The following is a 16,347-nucleotide window of genomic DNA, read 5'->3' on the forward strand; positions in this document are numbered from 1 at the left end:
GTTTCACAGGATTATAAATATGAGAAACACAATGGCCAAATTCCTTAATCATTGATCACAAAGAGTAAAACCAAAGAATATATTTTTGATGTACAGAAAAAGATTGTTGAACTTCACAAATTTAGAAAGTGGCTGTAAGAAAAGAGCTAAAGCATTAAAAATCCCCATTTCCACCATCAGGGCAATAATTAAGAATTTCGAATCAACTAAAATATGTTACAAATCGGCCTGGAAGAGGACATGTGTCTATATCGTCCTAATGCATGCTGAGGAGGAGAGTTTTGAGTGGCCAAAGACTCTCCAAGAATCACAGCTGGAGAATTGCAGAGATTAGTTGAGTCTTGGGGTCAGAAAGCCTTAAAAAAAAAAAATACAAATTAAACAGCCCCTACATCAAGACATGTTGTTTGGGAGGGTTTCATGAAAAATTCTCCTCGCTCATCCAAAAACAAACTCCAGCATTTTCAGTTTTCAGACACGACTGGAACTTCAAATAGCACTGGCTTCTATGGTCAGATGAAACAAAAAAATGAGCTTTTTAGCAGCGAACACTCAAGATGGGTTTGGTGACATTTATTTCATAATGATATTTCCACCCCATTTTAAATTCTTATTCTCCAATGAAAGGTTAGATTTTTGTGAATTTTAAAAAAATAAAAGATCAAAAAGAATTAACAAAGCAGATTAATTTTCACAGCTGCCTTTGATCATATTTACCAAGGGTACCAACAATTCTGACCATGTGTGTATACAATATATATATATATATATATATATATATATATATATACACACACACACAGCAGTTTGTTCTGGTCCTCAAAATCTGACTGGCTGATAAGAGTGTGATATTAGAGTGATAACAGAACTCCAACAACCGTTTCACCATTTGCAGTATTTTTCAAAGCGAGTGTCATGGCAGACGCTCTAGTCCACTATAAATGTAAAAATATTGTTTTTGTAGCTTGGAATGTAGTTTTAGGAGTTTTTAACGTGAGAATGTACTTGTTTAGACTTAAAATATGCAGTTTGTTAATCCGTCTATTTGAAAATTTGCTTCAATGTTTTTTAGAGATGTGAGCTCCAGGACATTAGCAGCTGTTCAGCGTTCATAAACCCACTGAGAGCAGCCTCAACTCAACTGTCCAGAGCAAATAGTTTTGGCTGAGGGCAAAATCTCATCACGTTAAATTTTATGTAACTTCAGTGCTTTATATCAGAGCGCTGCCTCTGTACTTTAGACTGCATTTCCTAGCAACGTTTATGATGGCTTTTGTTGTTGTTTATTAAATATTATGCCTTGTGCCAATATACAGCCATATCTCACGGCTTCTCATGTCAAATTGCTCATTTATATGTAGGGCCTATATTTTCAAATATACCAAAAGTATACAGAGCATGTATATATTATTATTTTATGTTTTGATGTTGAAGACATGTGTGTCTGTTTGATTTTCTTACCAAATTTCCTTAATTACCAAACATGGATGTTTATTAATATTTCCATGAACTACATAGGCCCAAAATGATCCAAATATATATGACATTGACTCAGAAATGAAATATTGTAGCTTGTAAATGTAAATGTGATTTCATGATCGGTAATTAAGCTAATAATTTTGCAAAAAAAACATTGTGGTTGTCGAATTATGTTTATTCCCAGTGCAAGATAAAAAAATAGCTTTGGTCATATTTTATTTTACTTTGTGTTGCTTTTAAGTATTGGGTGAATGAATTAGCTTCATAATGGTGTAGACTAGAGTGTGACAGTGCTTTGCCATCAAAAAAAGAAAGATGGAAGTGTAACTTTACACAATTATTATATTAGTTGTATTTTATCATTTGCATCTAACATTGTTTTATTCAGTGCTCTCCACAACCTAATTGGAACAGAACTGTGACCCATTTTTGGGTCATGACCCACTGGTTGAGAACCGCTGTTGTATATCATTGGTGTCCAACCCCCACCAACCCTTTACAGGGGCTCTATCTGTTGTCCTGACAACAAAGTCTGTCCACCGGAGAATCTGTCCCGTTAAAACAATAAATCAGCTCGTGTGAGCAGGCGAAAGTGAAAATAGACTGTAAAATGAATAGGAAGTAAAGTAACAATAATACTGAAAGACAGCGTCTTCCTTTTGGAAAAGAACCTGCATTCAGTCTGACCAACTTCTGCTTTTTAAAATCAGACCCACAGATATTCTCTCACAGTTTCATAGAAGTTGGAGGAGGTGCGGCAGCAGTTGTTAAAGGGGATTCGGATTGGCTGACGTGCATGAGAGCAAGACACATGTCATGAGTGAATGGTGCACTCCCCGCCCCTTATTGTGAAGTGTCTGGACTCTGGGTTTATTTGGGCAATGTGTGTGTGTGTGTGTGAGACAGAGCAACAAGAAGACCGGAGAACATAGAATTATAGCAAACAGAAGTACAGACATATTTAGACAGATTCATAGATGCTTTGCTATGTCTGTCAATTCTACATGGACTATTGAATGGGATTTATGAACTGATTGATCATAGGAGTCGAATCTCAGAGATGGAGGTCAGTATTGTTCACTTCTAAATTAACTTAACATCTTCAGAAACAACACATCACTTCTTTAGGTGCATCTTCAGACCCTGAATGAACTAGTAATATTAAGTGATTTCTCAGAGGAACCTACCAGCCTGCTGTCAGTGTTTCAAAAAGGAACCGTTTTTCTTGTACAACTGTTTTTTTTTTTTTGGCTTGCTGACAACCAACTGCAGGGATTTTACCATTCAGATGTGGTGTCCACTCTAACCCCTGCCCTCACCGCCCCAAGCCTCGTATAGACCACTGAATTTTCAGAAGGTGCTTTGTAACGTGATACTGGTAACCCTGAGAGTGAAAGGAAGAGAATGGCACTTTATGGCTGTCGTTACCATGCTCTCTTCTTTTGAAACTAGGGTTGAATTTGGTTGGAGAGGTTACAGGAAACTTTTAACTATTATAGATGGCTATTAGCACTTTTACAATTCAAGTCCCGTCAACATATGAATAAATATTTCTATGGTTATCCGATGCTGCTAGTGAAGAGCTTAATATTGAACTGCTGAACTTTATTTGTCACTACCAACCATGGCTGTCGTTTGCACCTTTATATGTCTTTGCTCATAATTCCAAAGCCAATCAGATCGGATATTGCATGTGACAAAATATCTGTGTATTTACTCATGTGACATGTTGAGAGTATCAAGTGAGTTTGATGCTAGTTTCTGTATCCAGCTGGGTTCAGTTGACTAGATTGGTCAGGACAGGAATTGATTACAGGTTAGAATGCAGAAAAGCTTATGTCTAAATGAGTGATCTACTGTACTTACTCCTGATCTGCTTTCACATATTGATGTGGTTTGTACACCTGTAGATCAACAAATGGTGAAATATAAGCCTCAACACTCTCTATTGACAAAATGGAAACGTAATTGGTCACTTTAGGATTCAGGATCAATTTGATGAGCAGTATCTCTTTGAAATCTTGAAATCTTTTGTGACATATCTTTACTGTCACTTTAGATCAGTTGAATGGATCCTTGCTGAATTTTCCAAAAAGAAAAACCTTACTGACCTTGAAAGTTTGAATATTAGTGTGTACGTGTATTTTGTTTAATTTTTGCTAGGATTCTTTGACATTTGACCTTTTGGCCATTTCTGTGATCTTCCTTATATCAAGTATTTTAATCATCTGCGATGACCGATATTACACCCACAGACTGGCCTGGTTCCTCTCCTCCACACTTCTAACAAGACATTAAGAACTTCTATTTTCTATTTCCTTCGAAAGTCATTCAAAATTAGCATTTAGTTGAATGCCTGTTCCTCTGCAATGAAAATAGAGAGTCAATATGTTATTAGGTTATATACGTTATATCTCACTGTATTTATTACGTTAAATATAGAAGCGTTTTAAAAATGTATGTTCACATTTGTGTCTGAATTTAACAACTAAAACTTACTCAATGAATTAGGGGGGAAAAATCTACAAACACTCCGCTATAGGAAGACGTCAAAATGTGTTGACAATGTATGCATAAAAAGCAGAAGACGTGAAGGCTCAGGAAATCAGCTTCTAGATAAAAGCTTTGCAAAACAGTCTGCTCATTGGGCCTCATAAACCCTCAGCCTTTATTTGCAGTATATCATATTCAGCTAGCATAATCTGCTGTTTGTCTTTGTGCAATCGTCTAATCGATGTATTGCATAGATGTATGACATTTCCTGTGATGGATCAATTTCAAAACACTCAAATTTCCAAAAGGGGAACTTGTGATGGGATGATTACACTTACTCATATAGCATATCTAAACATCAGTCAGTCATTATTATCTCCTATATCTTCCCTGGAAAAATGAAAGGAAGAAATAAACAGAGCCATGAGAATCGATGGGTCCCAGGAAGTCATCTCCAAGAAACATGAGATCTGTATGTATGATATCATTGTTGTGACACAGGAAATACCAAAGAAGTTTAAGTTGGGCAGTTTATATATAATGGGTGGGTGTTAGTGATCGCTGACCTAGTTCTTACCTAGAACTTTTTCACATTTAATGTGTATAAATTAGCATATTATATTGGTTAAGTATTCCAGAGAGCTGTGTAGCAACTAATGTTAGCAAACTTCCCCAAGACATGGTGAACTGACTTAAACAGTTCACCTAAAAATGAAAATATGCTAAAAATGTACTCGCCCTCAGACCATCCAAGATGTGGATGAGTTTCTTTATCAGAACAGATTTGGAGAAATTCAGCATTATAACGCTACTGAATGGGTGCCGTCAGAATGAGAGTTCAAACTGCTGATAAAAACATCACAGTAATCTATCACAGTCTATCACATCGTATTAAGAAACATGTGTTTTGCATATTGGTCAGAAAGTCTCTTGCTGTCAGTTCTTTAATTCAATAAGCTACAAAGTGAACCAGACCTGATGGCTATATGTTTTTTCTCGTCTATACCTGCTATATTATCTGCGCTTTGGCCCTCTACAATTTTGACCAAAAAAAAAAAAAGTTGTTAAGTTGCTTCTTTTTAACTACTCCCCAACATATGGGAGAGAGTGGGATAAAGTTTTCACTTCTAAACAAGCCTTTAAACTATGAAATGAGCTTGGAAAGCAAATTGAATTTTTCTTGGGTACACTATTTGCATGAAGCACATCTCAGACGACCTACATCAGTGCACACTCATGCACTCACTCAGTGTGGGAAAGTCTAATATATCATCTTAACAAGGCAGCTTCCTGTCCCTGTGAAGAGAGATGCTCGTTGCCTGAGCCAGTGACCATGTGAGCACGCTATAAATATTTATGTCAAAGCAATCATCTCACTCCAAAAATATTCTTCCTTTGGAAATATGGACCACTTTGTCTCATCAACAGCTTCTCTGCCATCTCAAATATGTGTGCAATTTTCCAATTAAAAGGATAGTTACGTTCTTTCTTTGGAGTGTGGTTTTGTCCATATGGTGGAAGTCTATAAGGGGCCAAGGTTGTTTTGGACCCCATTGACTTTCATTTAATGGACAAAACCGTTTTGTTTTGTGGCTTCATTAATATTGCATTAGAAAGTGCTAATGACGAACAGGTCTGACGTCTGTGTTTTTGTAATTCTTTGTATAGCAAGCCTTTTTGCCTTGTACGTAGAATCCTTTGCTGAGGAGTGCTGACATTGGGGTTTTGCACTTTCACCCTTAGGTTGAGGGGTTAAAGTGAATGGGAAGCTCTTTCACACACTAAATACATATTTTGCAGAAGTGTGAACACATTCTTACTGTAAAAGCTTACACTTATGGATCACTCCCGACACTTAACAACTACACTTGTTCATAGGAATATATGTAGTTCTGTGAAGTAATGAATCTTCATTTTATTCAATTTTTTTATGTTTTTGAAAGAATTCTGATAGTGTGTCACCAAAATATATAAAAGATATATTTTTAATTCAAAAATATTGCTCCAAAGGTATTCTAGTGAATCGTGCAATACATTTTATATTGATAAAATGCTACAGATCTAGATATTATCATTATGTGAAAGCACATGGCATATCACAGTTTTCATCCTGTATGTGCAGAGAGAGAGAGAGAGGGCCATGAAGGGGAGAGACAGCTGCTTCTTGAGAGCTGAGGCCAGCTGTCCCAGTCTGATCTGCACAAGCAGGCGTGTGCTGGAATCCCAGCTGAATTTGACCTCCTTTCTCACTGTACACACGCGCATACTCCTCCAAACGCAAACTTAGAAATGTACACACTCAGCGATCTTCCCTTTTAAGACACGTGTGCGGTTGTACAGACCAGGGGCAAATTCACTACAGTTGCACCATTTCAGCACACAGTATTTACGCACAAAATGTTGCTGGTTAGGCTGTTTATCTGTAGTGAACAGTGTGAACAATGGTCAAAATTTTTTTTAGCAGAAATATGTTAATAAGTGTGAAAACATACTCTATTTCTGTGCTACCAGCATCACAAAACAGAATTGCAAAAATAATGCTTTTTGCTTCTCCCTTCTTCCATTGGCTAGGGCGTGTGTGTGTGTGTGTGTGTGTGTGTGTACAGCAGGTAAAATAAATAAACACGTCACCATTTTTCTCAGTAAATATGTTTCTGAAGGTGTTGTTTCACCAAATGTCAGTAAAAACCCAAGTAATCCATACATACAAATAAAACAAAACAAATCATTTCAGAAATTAGGTTATGTGTAATAAAATGGGATGACACAGGGAAAAAGTATTGAACTACTGACATTTATTTAATGCTTTGTACAAAAGCTTTTGTTGGAAATGACAGCTTCAAGACACCTCCTGTATGGAGAAACTAGTCACATACATTGCTCAGGTGTGATTTTGGCCCATTCTATATATATATATATATATATGTATATATACACTTATTTACTTATTTATTGATTTTTAAGTTGTAAATAAAACTATTTTATGGCCCATTCTATATATATGTATATATACACTTATTTACTTATTTATTGATTTTTAAGTTGTAAATAAAAGTACGATTATTGGAGTACACTTTCCAAAAAAAAAAAAAAAAAATACTACTTAAAATCGTCATGCTTCTTTGTAATTAGTAAAATGGACCATTTCTGAGTGAAAATCCTACACCATTTTCAGCGTGGTTGTTTCTGCATATTCAGTAACCAAAAAATAAAATCAATCATTGTATTACCAGTACTCTTTTCAGTGTAAATTCAGTGATTCTTTTCTATGAAAATTAGGCGGATTGTATTATTGTACGTTCCGAAAACTGTTTTTCTGTTGTAGTTAGCATTGTGCTATATAAAACAACCAACTGGAAAGGCCCTTCAAACACAACCACAAGAAATACATATCCTATTATTTTGTATGCTAGCAAAACCACCTCACGTCATGCCTACTAGTAAAGTAAGCTGGGTGCAACTCGAGTTTGGTGCTCTCGTTTGCAGCACACACAAATTTCTCATGCACAAACAAAGCATGCTGGGACTGGCCCTGGCGTGCTTAGGTTTGGTGTGGATCAGTGTAGGAGGGTCTGCGGTTTGTTGTGGTCAGCATGCATTAACCAGAGCCTACGTTGCAATCGACTGCAAGGCTTGCGAGTGGAACAGGTGCTCAGTATTTCAGCCATGCGGGCTGAATAGAGGCTTTGTCGCAGAGGATCCGTCCATGAGCCATTTAAGGCAGCGCTTGCATCCGTCTCTTATCAGTGGGGAGTGGAGCTTTGAGGAAGGAAGGCTGGCATGTTGGGGGAGAGGATATGGGGTGGGGGGCTGAACATCAGCTACTGCACACGCATGTAAATTACATTGAAGAGTTTCTGCAGACAGCTCTTCAATTTAGTAGTTATATACAAGTTGTCCACCTATTTTTTTTTTCTTTAAGGAATATTTTGGTAAATGAAAATCAATGTCTGTTTACAGCACCTGTAAATAATTTTCACTTTTGACTTTTTTTTTAATGTGTAAATTAAAAAGATTGGATTAAATGCATTAAGAAAAATGTAAAATAAAATAATTTCTAAAATACTATATAAAATAAAATAACTTGTATATATATACACTGCATATATAAATAGTTATACCTTAGGTAACATATTCACTATTAATTCAGAGTTTTCTCTCCATAAACTAATTTGCTTCTTATTAATAATTAGTAAGGTAGTTCAGTATAAGACATAAATATGTGCTTTATAAGTACTAATAAAAAGCCAGTATGCTAGAAATACACATGCTAATAAGGATCTAGTTAATAGTCAGAATTGGTCCTTTAAATAAAGTATTACAATGATATGTGTGTAGAATATAAAATACTATACATATGTTATGTATTAAATATGTATAAATGATACAGGGTAAGGGTTAGGTGATTTAGAGATGATTCAGACAGAATTAAAAAATCAAATAATACGTTTCACTGAATTATTCATTGAAGCAACTACTGTAACTTTAACAAAACATTCATGCGCATATTGTGCCCAAATGAAATGTTTTTACTTATTCACACACAGCATAGTAAATGTCACATACTGCATTTTATAATATGAGGAAAGATTGTGTATTCGGACAATATTGTATAATCAGATTTGTATAACTTGAAAAACTGCTTATAAACGTTGACCGTTTAATTGGTTTTGCTTTGTGTTGTACGCATGCATTTTTTATTTAACTGATAATAAGGCTAAGTGACTGATAAATGATTTCTGGTCACTAACAGTTTGTGTTCATGAAAGGTACTCGTCTATTATGCTCCAGCGCTGCTTAATTTTAAGCATGTGCACTGTTGCTGCTGAGGAATTTGTGAGCACATGGGACGGGTTTAAAGGGACGTGTGCACATAGTAGACGCGTGTGTGCATGTGTGTGTGGTAATGTGTGCTGAGTGAGAGGCTCTCCATCAAATCTCTTGTTTACTGTATGATTTGCAGATGCAGGTGTTTGTCTGTGTCTGAGGGCCTGTTTATAAATAACCGTACAGACAATTGAAGCACCTGAGCATCACACTCCGGAACTACTGTTGAATTCACAGACAAACAGAGCTCTGCTAAAAATGATTTGAATGGATTCATTGTTCACAAGGTTTCCCACTGTTAAACAGTCTAGACCAGAATTTTCTAAAGAATACTGTTGCAGGAAGTGAAAACCAAGCACAGAGGAAATCATTTCATCCATTGACCTATCTTTGGACATCCACATTCTCAGGTATATTACTCAAAAACTGCAAAAATGAACGCATTCAAACAAGGTTCCGGAAATTTTATGGTCATACACATACAAACGTATTCTTGGGGTCTGTACGATTTTTTAATGTTTTTTTTAAAAGAGTCTCTTATGCTCACCAAAGCTGCATTTATTTAATCAAAAAAATATAGTATAACAGTAATCCTGTGAAATATTATTACGATTTCAAATAACTGTTTACTATTTTAATATATTTTTAGATGTATTTATTCTTGTGATGGCAAAGTTGAATGTTCAGCTGTTATCACTCCAGTCATGATCCTTCAGAAATGCTTATTTGGTGCTCATTTGTTGAAAATACATTGTGATACATTTTATCTTCTGTGACATTTAACCTATTTACTGTCACTTTTGATCAATTTTAATGAACAAAACCACATTATCAGAGCATATATCATGATAATGGCAGTATAAAATATTTCAATAATACAAAAAAACATTTGTGTTGGATTTTTACTGCCTGTCTGAACAAAGTCTCAGAGGACATCTCATCAAGGACATCTCGGGAACAAGGTCACAGGGATTCTTTCAGCAAGGCTTCGAAGTTGTGCCTAGTTACGCAAAGGCCCATTATCCATGTCACACAAGGCAATTGTTTGTTCAAATCCATGTCCAAGACACCACTGCCATCCATGGTGGTCCTTCATTGTGTGTCATTGTCTTCTTCTAACCAGTAGCTGTCTTTAGAGACCCTTCTTTCACATCTTCTGTCTTCTGTTTCCTTCAGACGCTGTTTGCCAGGGCTCTTTATGACAACACAGCCGAAACCGAGGATGAACTGGCTTTTCGCAAGGGTGATATCATCATGGTGCTGGAGAAGAACGTGGCGGAGAGCATCGGCTGGTGGAGGTGTGCTCTTCATGGATGTCAGGGCCTGGCACCGGCGAACCGCCTGGCTCCGCTTTCCCCAGCAGAGGCTGAGAAACTTTGTATGAACTTAGGTACAGAGAGGGACTACTTGAGCAACCACTGCCATCAGAACATCTATCAAACTCCAAAAGCTAGCAGGCCACCAGTGATTCCGATTTATGAAGACATGAATATGATATATAAAGTGCCGCTTCAAGCTGCCTCTTCACCAGATAAGCACACGGCACAAGAAGATCTAGAAGGAACCAGGTCTCCTCACGACGTAAGTCTCTCACTGGAGCAACAGCACATTTTCTGTCAGTAGTTATGTTTTTATGCACCCAAATAATCAGATTTATAGCTCAATCAGACTGAGATGCCTTCGTGTAAACACCTAAATAAATCCAACTAAGCTTGATCTAAATTGATTTCAGTTAGATTGAATCAGGTGGTGTAGACCACAAATCATCTGATCAACAGGGGGAAAAAAATCTGATTATTCATAATTCAGGTGTTTCAAAAATACCTTGCATATGCTTACATACATTTTAAATATATGGGAATTGGATTGCAATGTTTAGGGTTCATATAAACAGATCGTTCAGAATCTGGAATTGGATTGGATTTTTTTATTTTTTCAGCCGATGAATGACAAATCAGAATACATTTCAATCAGAATACATTTGACTTTGAGCTCAAGCATTTAAAGTGGCAGACGACATATAAACAGTGCTTATAATGAACTACATTATTGTCCATTGGTGTGGACGCTAAAGTTATTGGACATTTACACGTGATTTACTAAATATTCCATGAAATGTCAATAGCCAGTCATTCCAAAGGGAGAACTGAATGTGTAGATGATTTAGTAGACTATATGTTGAACTGAGGCTAACAGTAAGCAATGTCTCAGAAACCCCTGCTGGCAAAGAGTTCACAGATGGGGACCAGGGGCCTCTCTCTGCAGGGACAGGTATGTAGCACAGGGGCTTTATGAGCTTGTAAAAGAGTAGCAAAGACAGAATTCAGACACCGCTAACTGCAACCAGAAGATCTATGGCTGGGGACCCCAGAGAAAGAGAGCGAGAGACAGAAAGACACAAAGAAAGAGAGAGGGAAGTGTCTGTGCAAGTTACTGTGTAATAGGTGAAGTTGCTGGGTTCACATGTTGCCCATTTCCCCTCCTGCTTCAGGGAGAAATGTTTACCTTAGCAGCTTATGTGTAGCATGGCTTCAATTAGAAAACTGGGTTAATTGGGCAGGCACATGGTAAAGTGAACAGCACTTTAAAGGATCCTGTCTCGCTTTAAGAAGTGGGCCATGTGTTGTCATCTCCATAGAGTAATCAGATTTTTGCTTGTTTAGTTTAGTACCTATATTTACACTTTTTCTCTCTTCAGGCTTTAGCTGCCAGAGGTAGTACAGAAATATATGATGTCCCAAGCCTGGTGAGAAAACCCTCCTTGTTCACAGTAAGTCCTCTTGAGGTTTTTTTGTTTTTTTTTGTTTTTTGAGTTGTTCAGTAGCCCAGGGGGTTTCCAATTGAGTTCAAGGGACACCTACAGGTCTTTAAGAGGGCCTGCAGAAAAGCTGATAGAAAAAAAAAGAGGTAAAAAGAAGCAAAATGTAGAAATGATTAATGGTCACAGAAAACATTTTTACTTGCACAATTTATTTTATTGACAAACATTGCTTGATCAGTATAAAAATACAGCATAAATAAAAAACAAATCCAGATATTATTTTATTATTATTATTATTAGAAAAACGTGTATTGTGAAAGCTTAAAATATCCTCAGGTTTATGCATCTAATATTAATATGCAGAAAAAATATGTGCTGAATTTGTCTGGAAAATATATTTATTTTTAAATTAATTATTTGTTTTGTTTTTCACATTAGTATAGTGGTAATACTGAAACTCATAATAAAATTTGGGAACATTGCTAAAATAAAATATGTTAAAAAATAACATTAAATTCTCTGAATCTTTGTACATGAAAACATAATTTTTGGGGGTCCTTGGCATTGAAAAGTTTAAAAACTCTTGCACTAGTCATTTTTGATTATTCAGTTAAAAGACTGAGAAGATTGTGTGAGTGCCACCTTAAGAAATAATCTGCAAAATGATATTGATCAAACTAAGCATCATAAATTGTGTAACTTGTCTTTTAAAGCCACCTACACTGCAGTCTTTGGAAAGGAAAACATCAGTGATGTCAAACACAGAATTTCATAATAGATATAAACTGCTGCAAAGTGAGAGATGTGCAACTGCAACCATGAAAAAAGTAAGCATGGTAGCACCTGTACAGCAACTCATACAAACACATTAAAACTGTGAAGAAATCTTCACTAATGGAACTCTGATTCAGTTCCGTACAGAATTTGTGAACTATTTCTAAGTGAAATATGCTATTTATTTGCGTCTTTTTTTTTAGGTTGCCACATTACCCCCAATGACTTCCCAAGACCCCAATTATGACATCCCAGTGCCCTCCATCAGTGAGGATAGTCAAAAGCCTCTATGTGGTTATAGTACCATGCCGAAACCCTGTAAGTCTGAATGGATTTATGACGTGCCTGTTTTCCCCCAAAAACAAGAATGTGAACCATGTTACTATGGCACCACGCCACCCAAGACTATGAATTCAAACAAGCCGCTTTATGACACTTTGCCAAATCACAACTGGCCTGAAAAAAGCCACAGCCCCATCGAGCCCCTCTATGACATCCCTAAACCAAGCAATGCAGTGGTGCAGTCTTTTACAGACACTGGGAATGCAACAGATTCATGCATCTATGATGTCCCACCCTGCCTTAAACAAACAGAGAGCCCTGTAGTGTTACCCAGAAAGCAAAGCGCTCCTGAAACAGACTCTAAAAAGTACAGTGATAAACCTGGACCCATGTATGACCAACTTCATCGTTGGCCCTCAAGAGGCAGAACAACGTCCAGGCAGCCTGTGGAAGGGATGATTAGAAGGGACGATGAGGACAACAAAGACCACCAGAGGAGCTCAACGGTGTCCACCTCCTCCACAGCTTCCAGTTCTTCCAGGAGCTCATGCGATTCTTGCATGCTGAGTTCTCCTGAACCGGAGCCCTTGCGTGAGGTCACACTTCCACAGGAGGAAGCCAGCAACAGGTTGCTTGAGCTGCAAGAAGCGGTGTGCCAATCTGTGCCCAAGCTTATGCTGTTCGTCAGCAGCCAGTGGAGAACCAAAGAGCATCTGAGTCAGCACCTCCAACAGATCCGCATGGCCACTGAAGACGTGACTGACTCCGTCACCTCCTTCTTGAACTTCGCCTTGGATGTCAGAGGTAACGCGCAGCGGCTGACAGACTTTAACCTGCAGACCAGGCTTCTGAAGCAGCTCTCCATCGTTGAAGACTCGGGCTTGATCCTTCAGCAGGCTGTAAGGACTCTGCGAGATCTAGGCTGGCTGCTGGATATGCTAGCTCAGGATGACGACCAGTCACAGACGCCTGACCACCTGGAGCGCTTTGTTATGGTGGCTCGAACCGTACCAGAGGATGTGAAGAGGCTGGTATCCATCCTGAATGCAAATGGAAAGCTTCTTTTCAGAGTCCCGACTAAAGAACCAGAAGTGGTGGAGAATATAGACCCGTCTGAGAGGAGAAGTCACAGCAAAAATGAACCAATGGTAGACTCAGGAATAGATGAAAGTGACTATGTACAACTTCAGGTAGGCAAATCACCCCATAATTCTTTTCATGTTATGACGTTTTACTGATAAATGGTCGATATTAAATGTTCATGAATATAGAAAAATGTCTATATGTCACCTGTGCTACAAAAATACAAAAATTTAATAACAGACTATCACATGGGTGATGTTTGGAGCATGCAGGCTCTTCATCAGACAATTAAAAGTTTTAACCCACATGCCTTTATACAACAGATGACTGATCACGTTATACATTTAAAATAAAAAAAAACGCTCACAAAAATTTAAATAGTTTAAATGCTACAAGTGAATTTAAGCATCACAACATTATAATGTACAGTATGAAAAATGGTTATTCATTTTGAAGTTTGCTAAAGATTGTATGTAATAGTATTATTAAATCATTTATTTGACTTGTGTTAATGACAGCAAAGTTTATCTAAATAACATGCATGAGAAAATATTATTGTTTTAATCTCTAATATTTGCAGTGAAAAATGATATAGTACTGATATATCTTGTATTCATGAATGTACATTTTTATAAGGATTAATTAATATTATCTGTATACACAACCATTCAAAAGTTTCTTTTTAAAATAAATTTTGGAAAAAAGTTCTTATGCTCACCTAGGTTGTATTTATTTGACCCATTAACAATAATATTGAGAAATGTTGTTACAATTTAAAATAACTGTTTTATATTTTAATATATTTTAAAATATAAATTTTAACCAATACTATTGCTTTTCAACAGACAAAGACAGAGTTAGACCAGCAACCAAAGCCAGCAAAAAGCAGTTTTAAATCAAAGAAGAATAGTGATACTTTGAAAAAACAGGTAAAAACTTGTGACCCTCCCAGTACAGCTCACCATATTGCATTAACTCATTGATTTCAACTTTCTAAACCATTTTATCACTCATTGTGTCTTCAAAAGGTTTCCAAATCACAGTCTGTTAACCCCTGCAGTCCACTCCAGACCTCCAGGAAGCCTTCCATCTCTGACCACTGCAGGCTTTATTTTGGAGCTATTCAGAAGGCCATCAGCGTGTTTATAAGCAGCCTGAATGATGGCCAGCCCCCTGAAAAGTTCATCTCTCACAGCAAGCTGGTCATCATGGTGGGCCAAAGACTCGTGAACACTCTGTGTAGTGAAGCTAAAAATCGAGAGGCCAGCAGGGAAATGTTGTCTATGAGCAATCAGCTGTGTGCCCATCTTAAGCAACTGGCCATGGTGACCAAGAAGGCAGCTTTGAACTTCCCAGACAAACTGGCTCTCCAGGAGGTGCAGGACATTGCCAAAGAGCTGGCTCAAAGGGCACAACACTTTAGAATGTCACTGGACATCTGAGCAGCAGTTTGCCATCTGTTTGCCCAGTTTATCGTGTGGAGGTGGTCTGGTGAAGACAACATGGTATTTGTGAAATATCTCAATTTGTGTGATTTGTATGTGAGTCTAAGCCAGCCACCCTTAAAACAAGCTCTTTTTTTTTTTTTTGTTCAACTTAGTCTAGATGAGGAGGCAGTGTTAAAGGTAACAAAGGGACAGCTTATAATAATTATAACCTCAAATAATGACATTGATGTGTTTACATGCACAACAGTATGCTGATGCAAGATTAAAGCTTTTGTACAAATACCAGTTAAGGTGTTTACATATAGATATTAAAAATGTGTTGCAATCAGGTTTTGCTGTCACAGTTAAAAAAAATTGTATGTACCTGATAAAAGAACATTGTTTGAAGTGTTTGCATGGACTTACGTCGTTGTTGGGTTTTTAAGCAATATCACCGTGTCATTGTGCATGTAAACACATGAAGACAAAGCAGAAAACTTGCTAGTTGCTGTGTAGATGTTAAAGTGACAGTTCACCCAAAAATTTAAATTCTGTCATATTGTGTTATGATAGAATGTTAATTTTCGGATAAACTGCTCTTTTTAAAAACAGTAATACAGTAACAGTCTTAAACATGATCTGGGCATCTGTTAGTCTTATTCTTTGTGGTGTTCTCATTCTGCCAAACCTCAGACTTTAAATTAAAAATTGCACTTTTATAATGCCCGACACTGTATACAGATTTTTGGTCATAATAAATAGGCAAAATGTATGTATATGACTATATTATGTGTCTAAAAATTCAGTGTTTGAGCAAAATGTAAATATTTCCTCAATACAGTTGATGTTACTTTTTTTTGCATAATTTGTCAATGTTCTAGTTTTCAATATTCACACACTGTAAGAATGTAGTATTGTTTTTTCACATATAATTATGTCTGAAAATATTTCTTATAGACAAAAATAAAATGTTACTTATCAACATTTTTTTTTTGACTGTTTATAAGACTGTTTATGTCTTATGTGATAGCCTAGTAGTTAAAGGGATAGTTCACCATAAAAAAAAAATTAAATGAATAAATCTGTCATCATTCACTCACCATCATGTGTTCTTTTTAACTGGTAAAACTGTGTTTCTTCTGTGGAACACAAAAGAAGATATAAAAACATAATGTTTTGGTTACTACACTGATTTCCATTGGCATTTTTCAAAATATCTTT

At 36.8% G+C, this 16,347-nt stretch overlaps 1 protein-coding gene across 1 annotated transcript; it reads left to right on the forward strand.

Annotated features, from left to right (window-relative positions):
• Positions 1 to 2,390: 2,390 nt before the first annotated feature.
• Positions 2,391 to 16,202, forward strand: cass4 (Cas scaffold protein family member 4). Its single transcript, XM_058791417.1, has 7 exons — positions 2,391 to 2,545; positions 9,976 to 10,380; positions 11,498 to 11,569; positions 12,274 to 12,387; positions 12,538 to 13,806; positions 14,545 to 14,628; positions 14,728 to 16,202. The coding sequence occupies exons 1-7, from the start codon at positions 2,540 to 2,542 to the stop codon at positions 15,139 to 15,141; spliced, it is 2,364 nt and encodes a 787-aa protein (XP_058647400.1). The 5' UTR covers positions 2,391 to 2,539; the 3' UTR covers positions 15,142 to 16,202.
• The last annotated feature ends 145 nt before the right edge of the window (positions 16,203 to 16,347 follow it).

This window comes from Onychostoma macrolepis, chromosome 11 (assembly GCF_012432095.1).
Source record: "Onychostoma macrolepis isolate SWU-2019 chromosome 11, ASM1243209v1, whole genome shotgun sequence".
In the NCBI taxonomy this organism is placed as follows: Eukaryota; Metazoa; Chordata; class Actinopteri; order Cypriniformes; family Cyprinidae; genus Onychostoma; species Onychostoma macrolepis.

What these genes read in the sequence shown, in the direction of transcription:
- cass4 (XM_058791417.1), top strand. An exon ending in GAACCAGGTCTCCTCACGAC is followed by an intron (nt 10,381 to 11,497) that starts GTAAGTCTCTCA and finishes TTCTCTCTTCAG; the next exon opens with GCTTTAGCTGCCAGAGGTAG. An exon ending in GAAAACCCTCCTTGTTCACA is followed by an intron (nt 11,570 to 12,273) that starts GTAAGTCCTCTT and finishes TGTCTTTTAAAG; the next exon opens with CCACCTACACTGCAGTCTTT.